Source organism: Pimephales promelas, chromosome 9, assembly GCF_988280905.1.
Source record: "Pimephales promelas chromosome 9, fPimPro1.hap1.1, whole genome shotgun sequence".
NCBI lineage: Eukaryota > Metazoa > Chordata > Actinopteri > Cypriniformes > Leuciscidae > Pimephales > Pimephales promelas.
Genome location: NC_142777.1, coordinates 22,946,908 through 22,968,706, shown reverse-complemented (window position 1 = coordinate 22,968,706; position 21,799 = coordinate 22,946,908). Strand labels below are relative to the sequence as shown.

The 21,799-nt window shown below is 38.2% G+C and overlaps 1 protein-coding gene across 17 annotated transcripts in view; it reads right to left on the bottom strand.

Moving 5' to 3' along the window:
- Positions 1-21,799, bottom strand: part of dlg3 (discs large MAGUK scaffold protein 3) — a 107,621-nt gene that overhangs the window by 54,971 nt on the left and 30,851 nt on the right. For 3 of the 17 annotated variants that reach the window (XM_039664639.2, XM_089134881.1, XM_089134882.1), the window contains exon 1: positions 19,281-20,410. The exons of 11 other annotated variants lie outside the window; for them this stretch is intronic. In XM_039664639.2, coding sequence (XP_039520573.1) covers positions 19,281-19,640 — 360 coding nt within the window. In that variant the 5' untranslated portion in view covers positions 19,641-20,410. Of the gene's footprint in view, positions 1-19,280; positions 20,411-21,799 lie in introns of those variants that run through there. 3 more of the 17 variants (XM_089134885.1, XM_039664637.2, XM_039664638.2) reach the window with 2 other exon arrangements.

Here is a 21,799-nt window from a genome sequence, read left to right as displayed (position 1 = left end):
AAGTTGTTTGTTGTTGCAACGCTCGACTATATATATATGCATATATATACACACAAACATACATATTTATATGGTTATTCATATTATGTATATTATTATATTTAAAATAAATTATTAATTATTAATACTATTCATATTTTAATAAGATTATTACAATTATGTATAATAAATAAATAGTTTAAATTATATATACATATTTCGGTAAAGACATTTTACAACCAAACTTGCCTTGAATTAAGTTAAGCTTTAGTCATTTTTGATAGTTTTAAGCATTTATTCATTTTACATTAGTTAGTAAATCAATAACACATTTTTGCAGTGTACAGCTTTCAAAAGACATGAGGGTGAGTGAATGATGACTATCCTTTTATGAAACGCAAGAGTGAATTGTCCGTGTAGCGAATAGCCTGTGATATATCAGCTTTGCTCAAGCAGGCCTTATCCTCTCAGATCATGACCTTGCTGCATGTTACTTCTCCAGCAGTCACTCTGGCGATCCATAACGCTTCGTGCAGCAGACGTGATTCACAGGCTCAGACATTACTGTCTCTGTAAGCTTATTCTGCGAGCAGCTCGGGCCACCTGAAGGCAGCACAGAGACGAGCACAGGCACAGTTGGCACGGGAGTGCATAGCAGCGGCGTCGAGCTCACAGTGAACGCTGTACAATACTTTCCGGGCTGTGGTTAAAACAGCAAGCACAGAGGACCGAGGGCACCTCTGAATCCATGTTCCTCTCATTCATTCTCCATCTCTCTCCCTACTCTTGTGAAGTTATGACTATGAAATCAGGGCTATTTCCCTGGACTTCTTCATCACACCCACATCGCTTCATTCACTTCATGTGCCTGACTTCAGTTTGGCTGACCAATTTGTGTAGGTGTCGAATTTGAAAAATTACAGTAAGTAGGACAACAGCAAGAACGACAGTATAAAAACGAGTGCTGTGCCACTTCTTTCTGCGTGCAATTATGAATACATTCATGAGGACGTGTATCCATATGCTGGTGTATTTACTGCCAAATCGCAGTGAAAGGAGGCTTTGTTTTAAATGTTCGTATCACATCAGGAATTGCCAAAACAATCTGCCTCCCACGGAGGGGCCAGATTTGCAGTCTCTCTTGCACACCTTGGATAGGAGACTGACAATATCGGAGCTTAAGCCCCATAGCGAAGATCTCCACTGTGACCGTCACTGACTTTCATGTTTGTTTGTTCTATCACAGCCACTGATCTGAGGACAGACATCCAATCCGTAATCAGAAGAGGAGGAACTTTTAGTATGATGTATAGAGAATATGATTCAGTCCATCAGAGAGGTGATGTGGACCAAGTGTTATGGTTAGGTAGAAAAGATAAGTGACCTAGAATTAAATAGAATTCTAATATCAGCATACATATCATTCATTTCATACATATCATAGAGGCATAGCCGCGCAATTTTATTTTGTACGCAGTCATTTACAGTATTCACTATCTATTTCTGTTATGCAATATCCTGGTCCATACAGAGAAAGAAAACTTTAACATTCACACATTTCCACACAAACTCCCCTTGTGTGTTCACTTCTGGCTCGTTCGATTATGCCTTACCATGTTTAAACAGGCTGCATGTTGCAGAATATTACAGATTTGACTAAAATCAGATATAGAAATGCACAAAAAAAAAGTAATTTATAATGTTACACAATTTTTTTCTACATTTTTAACTTTCTATTAATCAAAACACTCAGATAAAATGTCACGGTTTCCCCAAACTTATTAAGCATCACAACTGTTTTCAACATTGATAATAATAAGAAATGTTTCGTTAGCAGCAAATCAGCATATTAGAATGATTTCTGAAGTATCATGTGACACTGAAGACTGGAGTAAAAAAAAAATCAACTTTGCATCACAAGAATACATATTAACATATTAAAATAGAAAACGTACTCGGTTACTAACGTAATCTCGGTTCTCTCTAGAAGAGGGAACGTGTACTGCGTCATATCTGTAAAATCTCCACAATATCTAGTAGAGAAGAGGTTTTCCCCAAGCGTAAGATATTTTGAAGTACGAGAGAACTTGAGAAGAGTTAAATTGTAATAGTTTAAAATTGTAATATTATTTCTTTTAAATCCTGATTTGATGAACATGAGAGACTTACAAAAGAAGTAAAAGAAGTACAAAAATCGCATTGACCATTGACCAAATGTTTGAAGGGTAGTGTATTTCAATGAAAACATCACAAAGCAGTGTTAAAATGCTCTTAAGCGGAGTTATAATGAGGTCCAGGCCAGTTAAAAACCTTTTAAAGAACTGATCATATTTTAGGGCTCTATGACACGCAAGTAAGAATCACACTAAAAAACACTAAAATAAAGCCAATCGAAACGGCAAAGGATTTACTGTTTAAAGGAGAGGAACAGGACATATGAAGATGATTAGAAATGTACTAAAACATAAAAGATGGGATTCTACCTGTCATAAGCGAACAAAAAACTCTATGGGCCCTATCTTGCACCCGGTGCAAATGACTTCTTACACTGAGGCATGTATCATTCCTCTTTTGCATCCGCATAAAGCGGGTTTTTACCGCCACAAACGCACTTCTGTAAACTAGGAAATGGTCGGCGCAAAAAGGAGGCATTTTTCGGCGCAAACATTCCCTAGTGCTATTTTGCAGTTCCAGAAAATAATTTCACCACTGATCAGAAAAAAAAAAACCTAGTCTAAAGTCAGTGGCGCGTTGTTCATAATGCTAATTTAAGTGCGCCTGCTTGGCCATAATGTAGCGGGTGCACACAACACACATACACTTTGATTCTCTCATCAACACGGATGCAGCAGTTTTTATTTTTGCAAATCATACATTATAACAAGGAAAAATATGAACACATTATGGAAATCATTGTGGCGTCCATGAAAATGTAGGCCTAAATCTAGCTTACACATTTACCCAAAATTTTCAGGCTAATTAGTACAATTGTAGTAATGACGGAACAGAGCTGTTTGCCCAATAGTGGCAAGACGCATATGTATACTAGGACATCTGACTAATTAGTTTGTCCGTCAAGAACCAGGAAAAAAAATCCCTATACAACGTCACTTCTCTGTCTTTCACAGCCTTGACATGAACGTCAGTCTCCTCGGCTTTGAACGCGCTGAAGAATGCGCAACTTCTCTTAAAGGGTATGTTGGAGGATGCTTTGATTGGTTTATTTCATTGATCCCGGTAAAAATAGCAACAGTGCCCAAAACCCGCCCACAAAGTTACTTGTACCTTGCGCTTGATACTTGCGTTTCAGATCATTAAAATAGGGCCCTAGATCTCTACGGGGATCGAATACTTTAAAGGATCAATCAAAAACAGACTAAATCAGACTAATTCTACATGTGCACCCAGGTCACTTTTTTTTTAACAGATCCAATGTCAAACAGTTTTATTCAAGCTATCAACCCTCCTATATTGTTCTAAGACTTTTTACTTGGGTTTGAGCTTTATTTAATAACTCATAAGCAAAAGTAATTACATAAATGACTCTTGCTCATTATTCCATATTCTCAGTGGACGGTTTGACGAGAGAATGCTCAGAGGATGTAAATTGTATTTAGAGCTGTCAAGCAATCAGCCTTTTTAAACAGAAACATGCTGGGAGGTTGATACAGTCCCCATAATCTATGTCATTAATCACCTTTCCTTTCACTGAACAGTTCAAGAAAACGCAAAGTGCTGCTCTTTTTCAGGGCTGTGTCGAGAGGTTCAAAATGTCACAGTGGCCTCACGTCCCCTGAGGTTTAAGCATTAAAAATGTGGCATGCTGTCACCGGGATGTCACGAGGGATGCTCTGTGAATAACCACACACAGTCAGCCGAACACCGATGGCAAAAAACGATTTTAGAAAGTTCACAATAAGTGGACCTCTGTTGCGTCACTCTCACAGGTTCACAAGCTCTGCAGAGATTCTGATGAGCATTTGCAGTGCTTGGATTTGGCTGATTATATAATTGGAATTTTAATGTGGAATATTAATCCACTGAGGGCCCACATTCCGTTTTATAAGCTGGCTGATCAGGATCTACTACAGCAACTCCAGGAGCCTGTTCAAAGCTCAGTGACTCTCTGTGTTACACAAGCAACACTCCTAGTAAGCCAGCCCAGTACACTAAAATAGTGCAAACTCACAATATAGTGGCATTCCCAAACAAGTGTGATTATCCTGCAATGTACTGAAGAGCTTACGTAAGTGGTCATGGATGTACAAATATGCATTTTTGAGTGTGGGTCAGGTTTTAACATCATTATCACCTAAATTTGTGGGAGCAGTCAAGTGCCTCCACAAAGAAAACTGCTTAATAAACATACTAAAATAATTTAAAATAATGTCACAATTTGCTGATTTCAATAAAGCCAATACTGCTTTTCATGCAAAGGCAAGTAGATATTAAAATGCTTTAATAGTTGGTCTATAGATCTTTTATGAACAATATAAACGACATTATAACTCACAAAAGTAAAAATTAATATTCATTTTCAGACTAGCTGAGGATTTAATTTAACAGTGTAACATTATTATTGTTTTTAAAGATTTAAAAGTAATAACTGCAATCTGAAATATGTGAAATATATGAACTTTCAAAATCAATATGAACTTTTATAAGAAGTCTCTTATGCTCACCAAGGCTGCATTCAGTTAATCAAAAATACAGTAAAAACAGAAATATTGTGAAACATATATATTATTTAAATTAATAAATAATAATTTAAATAGATGTTGTAATGTTAAGTGTAAACATGTCTTGCTGTAATTTTTTACCAATAATTTCCTAGACAGATAGTAATGGTCATAGCCTGGATGCCAGCAACGAACCCTGCCCACAACAACCAAACTCTGCACGCCCTTGAATATGTATACCAACTCCTATTAAAATGCCGGGTATAGTGAATAGGAGTAAGTAAGAGTTAACAGATGAAATAACTACTAAGTTGAACTATACTCCACAGTAATCCTAAGCTATAAGCTGCATTGGGATAGCAATACCAATTTTTCCCACAGGATTTGGGGAAATCTGTGGTAAGTGCTTTTTAAAATTTGTTCTTTTTAAATGTTAAATTCATCATCTGGTGCCCTTTTTTAATTCAAAATGAAGACCTCCAACCCATATTCAGTGTGCAATTTGAAAAACTGAAAAACTCAAAACTCTTTAGTTGCGATATAGTGTCAGTCTACATTGAACTACTACATCATATAATGTTAATCCAATGGCAGTATAGCCATATGTTGTAAAACAAATGCACTGAAAAATAAGAGCAACTTAATTAGTTTCGTACTAATTTCTATACTTGAGAGAGATAAGCAGATGATCTTTTATTTTGACGGAAACGGCATCGATCTTTCATTTAGGCGAAAAACATGGTTTACAAACTCATCTCATTATAATTCTAATAAAATGAGTAATCATCAAATATGCAGATGTGGAAATAATATTTAACTAACTGGGTAGTGGGTTCATACATGGCCAAAGTGTTCTGAAAGTAGCCTAGTTCTGCTTACCACAGTTCTCTGCACTCACTTATTTCTCTCCTTATCCTCATCAGCCACTTGAAGGTTTGATTTTTCTTCACGCTATTTCTCAGCACATTTCTTGCGTTTCTTCTCCATCACTCTGACTATTTTGACAGATACACAATGACACTGCTCGCTCACTCAGAGCTCAAAGGGGGAGGTGTTTAAAGATGTGATTGGACCTGCCCAGTGGCAATCAAGAAATTTTTTATAGGCCGCAAAACTAAATGCAATGGGACGCCGATGTGCGAGTTTTAAAATGTTATAGTTTTTTTCAGACAAAAAAATAAAAAAATAAAAATTAAAGTATGAGATGTATCGGTCCATAAAGCACGTCGGCCCACCGGGAAAATGCCCGGTATGCCCAGTGGCCAGTCCAGCCCTGCATCCTTTCTACGAGATTCTGTAAAAGTTTAATTCATCAGCCCTCTCCGATGGTCGCTAAGAAGATGGGACGCAATGATAACCCTGTGGTCGTTGAGGTGTCTCCTTTGGTCGCACTCATGGAGGACCTAGTAAAAGAAGCAATTATTTTCCTACTTCTTCCAGTGTGCGTACAGTTGAGTTTTGTTGACAACTAGCGAAGCTCAACATATGTCACTTACTGCGTTGCTCTGATTGGTTGTAGGTCTATCCAATTGAGTGCAGAGTTTTTTGTTTTTTTGTCCTGGTTCGGTTAAGACCTCTATGGTTAAGACACGCTCATAATCATTTCCCTATGGAGCAGTAATGGTCAGAACTATAATGGTCATGGATTAAAAAAGAAATGTCTGCTCATGTTTTCGATCAAGGATTTCCTTGAAAGTACATTGGCCATCGACCTACATATATCAACACTCAACCAACAGCTCCAACTTGAGGTGGAAATGAATTAAAACAAGCCCTCCGTACAAAACTCAAGTGTTAAATCAAACACAGACGCACTGCCTGCAAACCATGTAACGGCGGGCCGATAATCCAGCATGTTATCCGTACAGGCTCGGCACAACCCTCTAGTAGCTGTGGCCTGAGGCAGCTGGGACTCTCAGATATCAGGGATGTTCTGCTTGATTTGTATCTCTCTGGAGAGGAAGCGTGAGTGAGCAAGTCTGTGTGTTGTGTGCAAGGGGATGTATACATGCAAATAGTTATTACTCCATCAAGCCAATGTCCAATGAAGCCAATGAAATGTGTTAGAAAAAAAATAACAGCTTCAACCCTCAATAGGGACAAAGATCTGATTAAAAGTCTGGATTACATTAGTGTGCCCTCATGTGTGATATAACGATTATTTACACAATCTGCTTTTGAAGAAATATCGTAGCATCATGCTACAGTGCATATTCTATCAGTTGCAGTTCTGGCGCCTCAGTCCAAACATACTATACATCGCGTGTTAAAGTAGGGGTTACGCGTACGTGACACTGCAGTTATTCACAATCACTAAAGTTTATTATTTACATGTGTAAAGCCTTGCTGCATAAAAAGATTTCATTCGCACTGTCCTCCTGACATGCACTTTTCTGAGCGTGCTGCACACTAAAAGCCTGTCAAACAGAACGTGAGAACTAAACCAAGTCATCTTTTGTGTCTTATTGCTCTTAAACTGTCAAATGCACACAAGGTTTACATAAACACAGTCGTCTTAAAGTGACAGAAGTGCCTAAAAAACCAGCAAACACAAAAACACTCCATGCTCTTCACTAAATCACTTCAGTAACTTTAATAAGTGTTTATCCGTGTGTATATAATACAGTGAAGTATATGTAGTGTAGTGTTTAATTTTTACATTTGTTTATTATATTTTTTGAATGCTATTGTGAAAAAATAAAGCACTGTTAATTTCATTTGTATATTGCATTTGTAATGTGCATCTTTGTTCTTATTTTTAATAACCAAGATTTTTCATCTTAGCTATAACCCCTAAATGGTCTGTGTTTTTTTTTTCTTTTATATTTTCTTACCTCGTAAGGCTACATTTTCAAAATAACAAAATTAGTTTTGTTGTAATGCTCAATCATTTGTAAAATCGTAAAAAAAAAAAAAAAAACAACATGAAAAAAATCGTGATTTTCCTGAAAAAAAATAGTGATATGATATTTTTGGCCATATCACCCACCCCTGTAGCCCTGACATCACTATGGGATGCATGTCACCTGAACATAAACTCCCAATTTGACAGCTAAATAAGACATTGCGCAATAAAAATTGCATATAAAAATAAATTGGTGACATGACACTTAATAATAACATTATTAGTGGCCTCTCAAAGGACAGCTCCACAAAACCAGTAAGGTAAACTTTGATGCGTGACTCGTCCCACATGTTTGCAGTACAGACATAAATTGAAAGATGCCTCAAATCATACAACTTGTTAATGAGAGATATTTTTCAACAATCACTTCTGAGATTATGAATTGTGCATACCATGGACACTTTACTATCCCATGAGGCCAGGGGAGAGGATTTGATTTGGGAAGTGATGTAATTGAAGCTGGTATTGTAGGTCACATGATAATGACAACATGGCAAATGTAGAAATTCACAAATTAGAACATACTTTACATCAAAATAAGTCCCTACTCAAGAAAGTATGCGATTTCGGATACAGTTCGAGGATTTGAGCAAGCAACAACCAAACAACCAAACACTCTACAGTAGCAACCACACAGAAAATCCTGACAATTACATAGCAGCATGTTAAAAACATTCATCTCAGCAACAACCTACTCCACACTGTCTTCAGAAAATGCTAAAATGCATTTACTAATATAACGATTAACATTGCATAATGTACATTCAAATAGAAATGCTAAACTTTGACAGATTCTATTCCTAATGAACTAAGCAATATATAATATTTGCTAATGATTTATCAGTGAAAAATACTAAACATAAACTGATAATGAACCTAAAGGTACAGTAGTTCTACTTTGTTGTGCTTACAGTCTAATGGATAGGCTTATCAACACTTAGCTTGAGTAAAACTGCATGTGCAAACAATTGTTCTTTGTACCTTAGAATTGTTGGGTTAATTGGGTGTGCTGACAGAATTCATTACAGAGCTTTAAATACATAAATGGACAGTTCAACAACACTCCAGCAGCGAATGTAAATATTTGATACAGCAGATTTTAATGGCAAAACAAACAGGGAGATTTTTACTTTAATTTCACCGGCAGATCAGATACTACGAATACAACTCTTTTAATTTGTTAATATAAAATGTTTATTTTGTGCATATGGCAAATTTAGGATAAAACAGAATATGTGCATATTTATATTCAAACCTTAGATAACTTCACTCTGGCACACCCTAACATATTTTTAATATCAATGAATTCATAAAACATTTAATTTGCATCAACATGTTAAACTTTCAATCAAGCTCAGAAACTATGAATAAAACAAAGCTTTTTGTGGTGATTTTTAAAAGCGCAAGAGTGATGGTGTAATTGCAGCTGCTTTTTATGCACATCCTTTCAGGGAGAAACAGAGACGAACAACTAATTGCATTAGCAAACAGTGTGAATAAATGTTCTCTGAAAAAAATATGCTATTTTGGAAGTTGTGGGAAAAAACATTAAAGGGGAAAAGAGATGAGAACAAGGAGAGTGAAGAAAGAAAGATGGGTAAAACACTATGAAAATTGGAAACGTCCAGAAAATGGCTGAAGGGCAACAGAGATAATGCAGCAATGAGAGATGACACACAGAGCATCTCTACATGAAAGAGATGCTCTTTACTGGCAGTCTCCTTCTCATATGATCCTTATCTGAGGGGAATGATAGTGCATACAAATTTGCATATGCAGTTTTTCTTTATTAGTTGCAACAAAAATATTTGAATATGACCAATGGAATAACTAGGTGCCAAAAAACCTTTTTAAGTTGCCAAATTGCATGCATACATTTTACATCATATTTTTGTAAAGAATATAAAGTGAAATTCTGCTTTCCATAATTTTTCAGTTCAGATACATAATGTTGCTGTTGGGTGGAATTGGGAATGGATGTCAAAAACGTCTACTTTAAAGGAAGGAAATAGAAAAAATATAAATAGATTTTAATAATTATGTCGAATGTTTATATTACAGCTTTATATATGATCAAACACTTGTATGTGTCATTTTATTATTAACATTTTACCAAAATCACGCTCAAATAGATTTTCACCAGCAAATTTCAGAGAATATGTTCTCTGAAATGTCCATTATTAAAACAGTCACATCTGAGAGTAAGTGCATCGCATAATAATTAACTTACATGTTATATTGTAGCTACTGTATGTGTGCACTCTGTCTCGTTTCTGTCACTTGGCCAAAATCTCATGTTATAAAAGATTTTAAAGACATTATGAGCTAGACACTCTTCAAATACATCAAACATTAGCATTATATATAAATTTAGTGTTTCTTGAGTAAAGAAAACGCTGTACATATTCAAACAACTAGTTCTTTATTTACCCTTGCATTGCAAACAAGCAGCGATGGTCCAAAGAGCGTGCAACACTTTATTCACTATAGAGGCGAGGTGGAGTTATGAGGTTTTACTGACAGTTTGAGGATGCAATGGAGTTAAGGAGGTCTAACACGAGCTCTTTTTAATACTTTTTAGTAGTATTTTTTTAATTCTAAAATTCCCAAAATATGAAGATACAAGGTTTCTGGCCAATAGCGACAATAAACTAGATTGTTTTTCTAGTTGCATTTGGTAAAGATTTGTGTTCCAGTTTAATGCTGTCACTCTAGTGACTACATTTGTGCCACTCAAATATCTCTCTATTTTTCCTTGCTTGCTTTATAAACAAATTGTCAAATGTTTATTTATGAACTCTTAAAAGTGGTAGCCTGTAATTGCAAGCTATTTCTATTCTGTATGTGATCTAACCCTTAAATTGTGGGGGGTTTTTAGTGTGGTTCCCAATTAAAACCCACACAAAGTTCTCCCAAAACACTTCTACAATCCTACAATTAGGCTAACTAGCTAAACAATAACCAATGGTATTTTTGAAGCGTATTTAAATGTTTCCATTGCCATTCATTCATTTCCATATGGACAGCCACACAGTTGGTGTAAGTATCACAAACCTAACCAACACTGGGGAATAATGGTTCTTGGCACATTTAATCGATAATGATTCATGAATCTGTTTGACTGTTATTAAAAAGAAAACATTCGTTCACAAATTGGACATCACGGGTCACGTGCAGAACCCACTGTCCTGTAGTCTAAAGACATAATTGACCAATGTCTCGTCGTCACTAAATGAAATCTAATAAAAGGGCTTATCGACACAAATACAGTTTTCCCATCTGAAAGTTAATTACGTTTTAATTTATTCATGCAATGTTTGTCACAGGTCGGAGCCAAATGAAAAATGTAAATGAATGCAATCCTGCGTATATGATATTCTCTGCAATCGCTGTACGCTCATGAGTGAGTCCACAGCAGAAGGTCTAAAATTACGAGCACCGAGAAGCTCAAAAGCTCTGTTAAAAGCACCCACAGACTCCCACAACACAAAGAGAGTCAGAGGCACTCTCCAGTTATTGATTGTGATGCATGCAGATTCTATGATCTCGTGTGGGAGTTTTAACGCTGGTCGGTGCAGAATGCAGCCACTGACGGTTGAAGCATCACACGGGGAGTGGGGCAGAGTAATGGCACAAAAGAGGGAATGACTTTGCAAGCTCTCTAAAAATAGGCTCTTAAATTCATTGGGATGTTAGCCATTAAACTGAAGCAGCAGGGAGGGTTTTGTGACGATGCTGCAATAGCAAGCAGCACTTCTGTTGAGGCTCTCTGTGGCATGTGTACATGTCTGCCTTCCTCGTCAGCATGGATGCATCCAGAACTGAATGTGAGTAAGCTGACTGCTATTCTTCTGTTTTCCGGAACAGTCACCACTGCGATCAGCAAAAACAAGAAATTAAACAAAGCGGGTGACGAACAAATAAACAGCCCTCTTTTTCCCCATCCCACGTGTGGCACTGAGCGGAGCAGGGGAGCTGCGCTCCAACAGGGTCGCCAGCTGAGAGCATATGGCTGACAGGTCAATGGCCATGAGCAATACAGTCACTCACATTAACACCCACACAAATGTATTTATATGGGCAAATATCACAATGTATAAAGCTCACGCAGTGGGCTAGTGCACAGAAAATGACCTAACATCCTGCTGCAAATCACTTTTTAATCTTAATAACGTGCATCATTTTTCACTACACGATCCAAACATCAACAGAAGAGCAATTTCTTCAATGCTGCAAATGTCATAAACAAGCTTAGGGCTCCATAATAATGGCCCGACGGCTCGGGGACAGTGTGAGACAGTTTTTGGGCAGGCTGACAGAAATGCCACTCGCACTTATCAGGTCAGTGCAGTGTTGCTACTTCTTCTTCTTACATTTGCTGATACTTTGTCTTGCAATCTTATTCTTAGCCAAATTAGACATAAATAATCTAACAAATTAGAAATTGCAAGAAGAAATTGTCTGATTCTAAAAATCAAAATCCAATCTGAACACACACACAAACATATATAAGCAACATTATTCGTAATGATTTTTACAGTGTTTTTATTTCACTTCAAATTGTTATTGAGCTTGTTAAACTATTTAAATTGGATTGTTTGTCCCTTCCCTGTCACTGAACTTACGAATAGCATTCAACAAGCCGCTTTAATATTAGTTTATCAACAGTAGTAATAAATGGTTTCTCTCAGATGGAGATAAAGGAGAAACACAGGCAAGGAGCCAGAGATGGAGCAATAATGGCCATTAGGGGTGAGACTGTGTACGAACATACTATGTTCTAGACTTCATTACAAATTAACAAACCAATCTACAATTAAATTCAAGCTTTGTTTGTCATTGCATAAATACACAATGGAATTACAAGTACTACTCCAGATCAGTGATTTAAAAAATAAAAAATAAAATATGTACCAATTAATAAATATGAATCAAACAAACACCCCCCAATTCCTTACTCCTATTCCTCCCAGACAACACACACCATCCCACACACATACGTATGTGTAAAATTATACCATGTATTATACAACGACTCCCTTCCCATAAAAACAGTCAACCATCTCTTTTAAGTTTTCAGTGACACATTCTTTACCCTTTCTCGGTGTATAAAAGCCAACTCTAAAAGTATACATAAATATTGCAGTGTATCTTCTCCCCCATTTCATAGTGCATTTGTGCTCCGGTTTTTGTTTTATATTTTGTTTTAAGAACAAGTTCATACGCTTGCATGATGTGTGTGTGTGTGTGTGTGTGTGTGTGAGATATTTTTGAGTGGGATAATGGATTGATAGACTTCGGACAACTGATACTTCAGGAGTGAGAAGGCTGTAAAACAATGCACTCTAACAATCACTTACTAAGCAAATGTGGTAGGTTTTTCATCCTTGTAAATCTCTAAATCAATAACATAATGCTGTAAATGAAAAGAACTATGATGTGGTCATCTTCCTTTCCAGGCCAGCTGACTGAATAGCTCCATATGTGTGTGTATAGAGTAACATACTGTGTTATAGTGCGCTAATAGAAGCCCTCTCAAAACAGACTGCACAGATACAGTAATATTGTTGAATTCTAGATCAATGCATACACAAAGTAATAGAAACAATCTCATATTGTTAAGTTCTGCACGTCAAGGTAACTGCGGCGTCAGCAAATAAAATGCTGTGATGAAGATGCACGATCATGTCTGTAAAATGCCACTGAATTCATCTCTCTCTCTCTCTCTCTCTCTCTCTTTCTCTCTCAGGCAGCAGGATTTCTAGCCTTCTTGTCACTATGGCAACACCTAAAGTTAATTGGGTACCTATGCAGTGTTGGGCAGAATCAAACAGCGTTCTCCTACAAGACCGTGCATCTTTTTGAAGTAACATACACTTTGAGACTGAAATGTGACAAGTTTTAGTTGTCTCATTAAACGTGCTGTAGCATAGAAAGTAAAAGCATGTGACATTCCAATGTTTTTCCTATTAATAACCAGGACAAGGTTGGATTTAGTTTATCTTTTTAACAATATGTAATGTACTATGTTTTATCTCATAACTACAAAGTAAAATGTAAAATATTTTCAGATACATCTAATAGGATTTCCCTTATAAAATGTACATTGTAGTTATGGAATCAGATGTGAAATTTCAGATGTATTGAAATCAATTTGATCACATCAGCTTTTTGAAATTGTGTATATACTGTATATATATATATATATATATATGTATATTTATATATAATTAGAATTTATTGTAAGGCCTCATTTGTGAACAAAACAAGATTGAATACATAAAAAAGTCAAATAAAAAAAAAATCTATACATTATATTATTATTTTCTCATTTAATCTTGTATTTTGTATTAAGTATTTTGTCTTCATATGTGTGGCTAGTACCTACAATAAATTCTTCTCAGTTCTCCAGAACGACATATATTGGTTTTGGTTGAAAGAGGAGTGTCTCATGGGACCAACCCTAAACTGGTCCCTTCTGGAATAGATGAGGTAAACCTTATCTTCCTCCACAACATAAACCCCACCCCCCACTCCATTTCCTTTCAGCAACACAAAACCCCACATTACAAATGAAAATCCAATTTTCTAAAATCTTTCACAAACCCAGCCTCCTCTTAGATGAATATATTACTGTCTATATGGTTATGTCTCAAGATAGCGATCCATCCGTAAGCGTCCTCTAGCTCTACCCCTGATTTATGACATACATAATCAACTGAGGAACTTGGCTTACTGCTGAGATCACATGAGCACAGAATACACCCCCTAAGCACCCCCCACCTCCACGATATACTGATCAATGATTCATCTCTATAGTAATGGTTGGCTTTATGAATGAGAAAATGAGCAGTTACAAAAACAGCATCCATTTGCCTTTTGAATCTCTCTAATTGTAATGAAACTAGGAAACATCTTGTCACATACATTTCAATCTCACTTCCAGCATTTCAGCCTTTCAGTCCATATGTTTAGCAGCTACAAGGATGCGCTAACAAAAACAAAATCCTTCTTGATATGATGCAAATGCTTCCTCTCTAAGATGGAGGCTATCTGTATCGCAGCTCAGGGTAAGAGCTGAGCGTCTGAGGAGTATAGTCTCACTTAAAATCTACTCCTTTGTCCCAACAGACTTCTTCAAGTACATACATACTTGTATGTAATGAACACAGTTCCTGAGCACACTGATGGACATGCAACTGTGAGTGTGGACAGTATTTTAGTATATACAGTAGGCAAACCGGAAGAAAATAGGGGAGGGTCATGTCTTTTTATTCTTTGTTGAGGGGAGGGTCACCCAACTTTTGTATTCATCAAAACAGCTAAATTTCAAAGTAGCCTGGTGCATATTTTTTCCATGTAGCTATACCTCTCTCCATCTCAGCCCCCCATTGCAATCAGATGGGTCTGACCCAACAAAAATCCAGTTTGGCACTGTTTGACAGTGCGTGTGCACTTCATTATGTGCTCAGAAAAAGTGCATTAGAACAGAGCGCCAATGAAATGTTTACCCGGCAAAGCTTTAAAGCACGAGCAAATACTAGACCTATACACCAAAAAAAAAAAAAATAGTTGAGTATAAATTCTTTAAAATTGGACAATTCAAGCTTTATGGATGTGACATTTGCAGTCAAAACTTGAAATATAAATTCTCATAAAATGCATTTAATACTGAAACATCTGTTTATATATTCATACTCCCTTAAGGCGGGCTTACACAGTGTGATTTTTTTTTACTGTTTTAAGAGCTTGCAGATGAATTTTTTTCACTCAAGAGAAATCACGTGGAAATCGGTTGTGCTTGCATGTTGCGGCTTGTGTCATGTGCTAGGAAGATATGAGCTGAGCCGAACCTCTCAACCTCACAATAATGTTTAAACATGTCTAAAAAGTTCGAATTCGTGAGGTGTGTGCGCTGTGCAGTTGAATGAGCCGATTTGTCGATCTATCTGAATTTGACCAATAAGGAGCTGAAGAAATCCACAGAAGAAAGACAAAAACAGTTCTCAATTACGCCGCTCTGAAAGTGACTTTAAACCTTTCACCGAGACCTCAAAAAGAAAGCACAAAGCCTTTCTTTAAAGAGAATTTCGTTTTTTATGAATTGTATCTTAATTTTAATCAATGTTTCATCAACCAATTGCCTGGATTTAATAAATAAGAAGTAAATATAGCAAAAAATCATCATGACACGGAGGCATCTGCGCGTGAACTGGACTCTCGACTAATAAATGAACCAAAACTCAGCGTACTTGCCTCACAGACCTGATAAATATATAGAAAGCTTGACATGTCTACTTTTTAACAGAACAATTCAAAACAAAAGATAACAGACTACAGACTGCTCTCTGCTTATGTAATGTTATGAAAAGTGCATTTCTCTCTAGCGCGTTCACTACTGCGAAGATCGGGAGTCAGCATCACCACCTTTATATTTGCAGCCGACACTGACAAAGACTTGTTTATTAATAAACAATTAAAATGTCCCCTTGCTATATTATTCAGAATCATTACTTTTGCCGGCCCTTTTGTGGCAGCTTTAAGATACTTTATTGGCAGCGCCACCCTTATATTTTACATGAACGCGTCACCACTGCATCAGCACCGAAAACATGAACTAACTTCATCAGGTGATAGAATGGAGAAAAAAACCTTGGGAGAAACCACCAGGCTCAGTTGGGGGCTAGTTCTCCTCTGGCCAATGAAGGAACAGTGTGTGATTCGGGTAGCATTACAAGACAAATTGGATTGAAACATTAAGAGTATTTGTCCATTTCCATCTGTTTGGAAGTCGGAGTAATCACGACTTCCAAACAGAGGAGGGTCAAGAGGAGGGTCTTGACCCTGGCGAAGTAAGGGTCAAGTCTTTTTTTGACTACAGATCTCAAATCTCCTCCGCTGGCCCCTTAAATAAATAATGAGCGGTCCCTTAATCATTAACATCTCAAGGGAAAAACTTTGACAGAATCACAATAGAAAAGCATCCAGCAGTAGTAACAAAAGTACTATGCAACACCTTGCAACAGATGCAACAGATACCTTCAATCACTTACACAAGCACATAACTTGAAATGTAAAATAACCTCTTGTGATGAATGATGTAAGGATGAAAGGTTATTTATTTAACACTAATCATAGCCATAAGACTTGCCATAAAAAAATGATAAAAAAAAAAACGTGCCTAGAGACAAGAAGACTGTGCATGATTCGGCACTGCACATTATTCCAAAGTGAAAAAAAATGCCTGTCTTCATAATCTCTACCGTTTTAAAGCACACTTACCCAAACTTCTAGTTCCGTTCTTTTAAATAACATCAACTTTTCACAATCCAATCAAAAATTAAGTATAGATGAACAAAATAATTCTATCATTCACTATAGCAGGGGTGGGGAACGTTGATCCTGGAGGGCCACTGTCCTGCAGAGTTTAGCTCCAACCCTGAAAAAAACATTCAGCTTCCTGCAACTTCAGTAATTCTGAAGACCTTGATTATCTTCAGGTGTGTTTGATTAGTGTTGAGCTAAACTCTGCAGGACAGTGGGCATCCAGGATCAACGTTCCCCACCCCTGCACTATAGGTTTCACTCAGAAAATCAATGTTGATTTTAGAATCTTTCAACATTATTTGCCTGAGCACAGCTACATTAGCTCAACCATCAACAAGCCCAATGGAAGACAGACAGTGCTCGGGAAACCTGTTAGAAACAGTTATTTTTCAGTTTGCTGATGCTAGGGGTGCAAAAACTACACACTTCACAATTAAAGCACAAAGCAGAGTGCCAAGAAACATATCTGTAATTTCCACAAAACAAATGGGAAACTTCTACATGATTTCACCAGCGATTTATTTGTGTTCAGCAGATATGACTGTGTTTATATAGTGTAAAGCTCTAAAACATTTGAATGTGCCCGTACAGAAAGTGGGGTGACAAACCATAGCTCACAAATCCACAGCTTCTCTTTCAAAGTGTCTCTTCTTGCGGCTCCACCAACTGCCTTCTCTTATGTAACCCACTCTGCTTCCTAAGCCCGCCTGTCTTCATTGGCTGATTCCTCTCTTTTCCACATTAGCACTTTCACCTCTATTACCACCACTATCATGTGTCTTTGTGATTACAGCCAAAAATGACGAACATTCGACGCCCTTTTTACTGCTCAACGAAATTCATTCATAATTAGCTCAGAAGCATTAGACTTTGCAAATGAAAAAACAACCACGAGGCCTTGAAAGATAACTAAAACTTCTTTAATAATCTTGACAGGTAACAGCCTGGCCAGAGAAGTAGAAACCAGCAAAGATGATCCATGGTCTCCTCACATACGAGAAGCTTTAATAGTGTCGTTGTCCTATATACCTCCGTTAAACAATTTCCTTCTCATTAATTAAACATACACTCCATCAATATGCCCTAGGAGTGCTCGTGCCTATCAGGTATTGCATGCGGCGCACAAGAGAAGATATATGCTTAATTTATTTCACATTGCTGCATGTCATACATCAAAAAATGAGAATGGAATTATCACAGAAAGAAGGAATAAGCAGGAAATGTCACATATTAAGGGTTCATTTATTTGGTGTACAGCAAATGCTGCCAAGAACACATGCATAATTCATTATTAAAACAAAAGCGAATGAGTGAAAAACCGCACTGCTTTTGACTGATGCCTCTCCCATCCTCTGAACAGAGGCAGAATTAGTCAGCTCCTTGCTCACGCCTTCCCTCCCTGTGCTTGGTGAATTTTCACCCTCGCTGCCACCGAGATCTCACCCTCCATTTTCTCTGCGTCTCCACCACTCTCGCTGCATTCTCTCTCCCTCTGCCATGCACAAATACCAATAAAAACCTGTGCACTCGCACACACCCCCACATCGTAGCCATGCACACACATTGAAGGCACAGAGCATGCATGCAGGCTTGTTCTCACACAAGAGCCTGCTTCCTCCATTTTATACATTCAGATCGACCCTTCCCCCACCCCTGCTGCCACTTACACACACACACACACACACACACACACCACTTAATTACAGCTTCTGTTCCCTGGTTCGGTTTGATACGCTCTGCTCTATGAGGTTAAAATCTATCTGAAATGGTCACGGACAAGAAGTGTACATTATACTTCATAAGTCGCCTCGCCTCTGGCTGTATCTCAATCGGCGACTAGAACGACAGACTGCACATGAATAAGAAAATGCACACATATCATCAGATTCATAAAATATCCACATCGTCATCTCAGCAATCTAGAAAAAGAATCCATTACTAACTGGATATAACATTTGATGATGTGTTTTGCCTGGTCAGCAGCGTTGGCAGGTCACTGCCATCCTTTGATTAAATTGGCAGAGCTATACACTTGTTGCGTGGTCACAGTGGCCCTGTCAATCCTTGTCAGATGACGGTTTAGATAAGTATGTATGTATGGGATTGATGAAGCCATAAAGCACTGATGGAGCAGTAAATACATGAAGATTAAACTCCCTCTCTGCGAGAATCAATCTCGACAGGCATACTGTAAGATTACAGCACATGCAGTATGAAAGGATCAACACCGGATGAATCCCTTAAAAAAAAAATAGGTATCTTCTAGAATCTAGAAGCTACAGGGGAGCTTGCTGATTCCACTTAGTTTCGACCTAGCAACCACACACACCAACTGCCTACCGCCTGCTGCCTACTCTCGATGCCCCCAGCGGCCCAGAAACGGCATTTACCTGGTCGTACCAGTCCCGGTTGGAACAGGTGCACTCGGGCCACCATCCTCCTTGCCCTCCTGAGTTGTTACCATTCACCTTGGGGGCGCCCTTGGATTGGCTCTTGGGGTTGGGGCCTCCAGGACCCCCAGCTGACATCATTTTCCCTTTACTTCTCCCCAAAGTGCCCCCTCCACTCATTCCCCCTCCTCCGCCCGAGGTTTGGGGTGGTAAGGTCTGGCCGCCCCCATAGCCGGCTGGGTATCCATAGGGTTCGGGCTGCCAGTCTCCATATGCCGGGGCATCCATCCTGCGCAGAGCGGCCATGCGGGTCACTTCATAGCATTCTGGGCACTTGCAGCAGTGATGATGTTTGTGCATGCTGGCTAGTTCACACGGTGCTGCGCTCTCTGTCTCTTTCTATCTCACTGCTGCTGCTGCTGCTGCTGCCGCTGCCGCCTGCTCAGATCAAATACCGCGTGCAGTGCCACTCGGCTCACGGAACGGTAGCACAAATGCCAGGAATCTTCACAAACCCTGTTATCCTCCTCTTTGTTCCTCCTGATCCAGAAAAAGAGATGAGGAGGTAGCAACAGGGAGATGAAAAATAGAAAAAAGATTGGTAGTCTTCCTCCGGCCGATGCAAAAGATGCAAAAAATAATGCTAAAAATAGTGTGTATGATCTCGGAATCAGAGACCAGCCCCGATGGTCGAGTTTTCTTCCTGCTTCTGTTGGTTCACAGTGATATGTATATAAATTCATAGATATATATTCATTTGTTTATATATGTATATATTTACACACACACACAAATACATATAAAAATATCAATATAAACAGACAAGCACAAATACAGTTATATACAGGTATATATGTATACATATAGAATTCTATAAATATTTATATGCGTGTGTACAAATATATTTATATATATATTTATATATATATAAACAATTTCTATATATATAAATGATATCCGTGATCAAATTTTCCTTTGTAAGTCTCTGCTTGCCAGTTTTCTTCCTTCTGCGTTTCCTCCTGTTTTGGGAAGCGTTTTCTTGCCTTCTTTCTCTCACTCTTTTCCCAGCCTGCAGAGAGGAGCTGAGCGCTGGATTGACTCTCAGCCTGCTTGCCCTAGATGTGGATTATACGAAGGGATGCAAGCAAGCGAGGGAGAGAGAGAGAGAGCGAGAGAGAGAGAGAGAGAGTAGCAGCATCCCTCCAGCACCTCAGCCCTGACAGCCACAGCCAATCAACTCACAGCACAGCCATCAGCAGCAGCACCAAAACAGGACTGACTGCTTAAGTGACTGCTCTTAAAGGGCCAGCGCACTCGAAAATCAGCCAGCACACAGAGCCCGTATTGAGATGCAGAGAGCACATTATTCAGCTCTACGGTTTTACTGTACGAAAGACTGGATACTGATTCAAGGGTTTATACCGCAGACGGGCTATTGTACATAAGCGGCTGACGGAAGACATGTTTTAATCCATTTGTGTATCAAGTTCATTTGTCAAGTCACTGTAGGATTAACTAAACCACGCAACATAAGGCGGGAATACACTATGCGATTTCAGCAAGGTTACAAACTCATGTGCGAGTAAATCACATGCGATGTAAAGTCAAAGCTCATGATTTATGAGCTCGCACTACACTACACAGTCCGATCGTCGAGCTGAGACTTGTCTGCTCACACTATACGTGAAATATGACCGATAAACCCCCGTGCAGGGTTGTGCCGATGGAACATGATATCATGTATCCAGAGATATTGTAAAAATCATCAGCTATCTATATGAAGAGGATTTAGCATTTCCAATTTATGTAGGCCTATTAAATTGTTATTATTATTATTAGTGTAGTGTAGTCCTAATTTTATTATTAAATTCATATTACAATTAATTCGCAATAATTGTTACCCTCCATCCTCCCCACCACCACCAGAATGGTCCCTTCCCGTACCTCACGGAGGTCGGCTGCGCCCCTGCCTTCGTCTTCAGGCAGGAAATGCAGAGCCCGTCCTCTCAGATTGCGAGCTACGGACGGGGCCTATAGAACTCTATATCATAATATTGCTTGCTGGGCTGTTAATAAATGGTTAATTGTTACAGTTTTATTCTCTCTAGTCTTTCATGTAGAACTTATAGATCTCCCTCATTACACTTTCTTTCTTGATAAAATGGTTCAACTTCTGTTTTCAAACAGGTGCAGTGAGGGAAAAAAACACTAAGTTTTTGGACAATCGGCTCGTAGCACAGCTTCAACAGTGCGATACTCTCTCGAGGACGACCAAAATTTCGCACGAGTCAGAATTCCGATTAAATTTACAGTGTATGCCCAGCCTTGTACACAACAAACTAGCTATGAAAAAAGTGTCTCCAAGAAATAGTGCATCATCAAAGACAGAAGCAGATTTTACAAAGGATAAAACAATTAATTAAAATGAATTCATAATTTCAAAGATGGTTCACTCATTGTTCTTATGAATGGGAAACAGTGTGCAACATAATCCCCACTTTATAAATAAAAGACCCAAT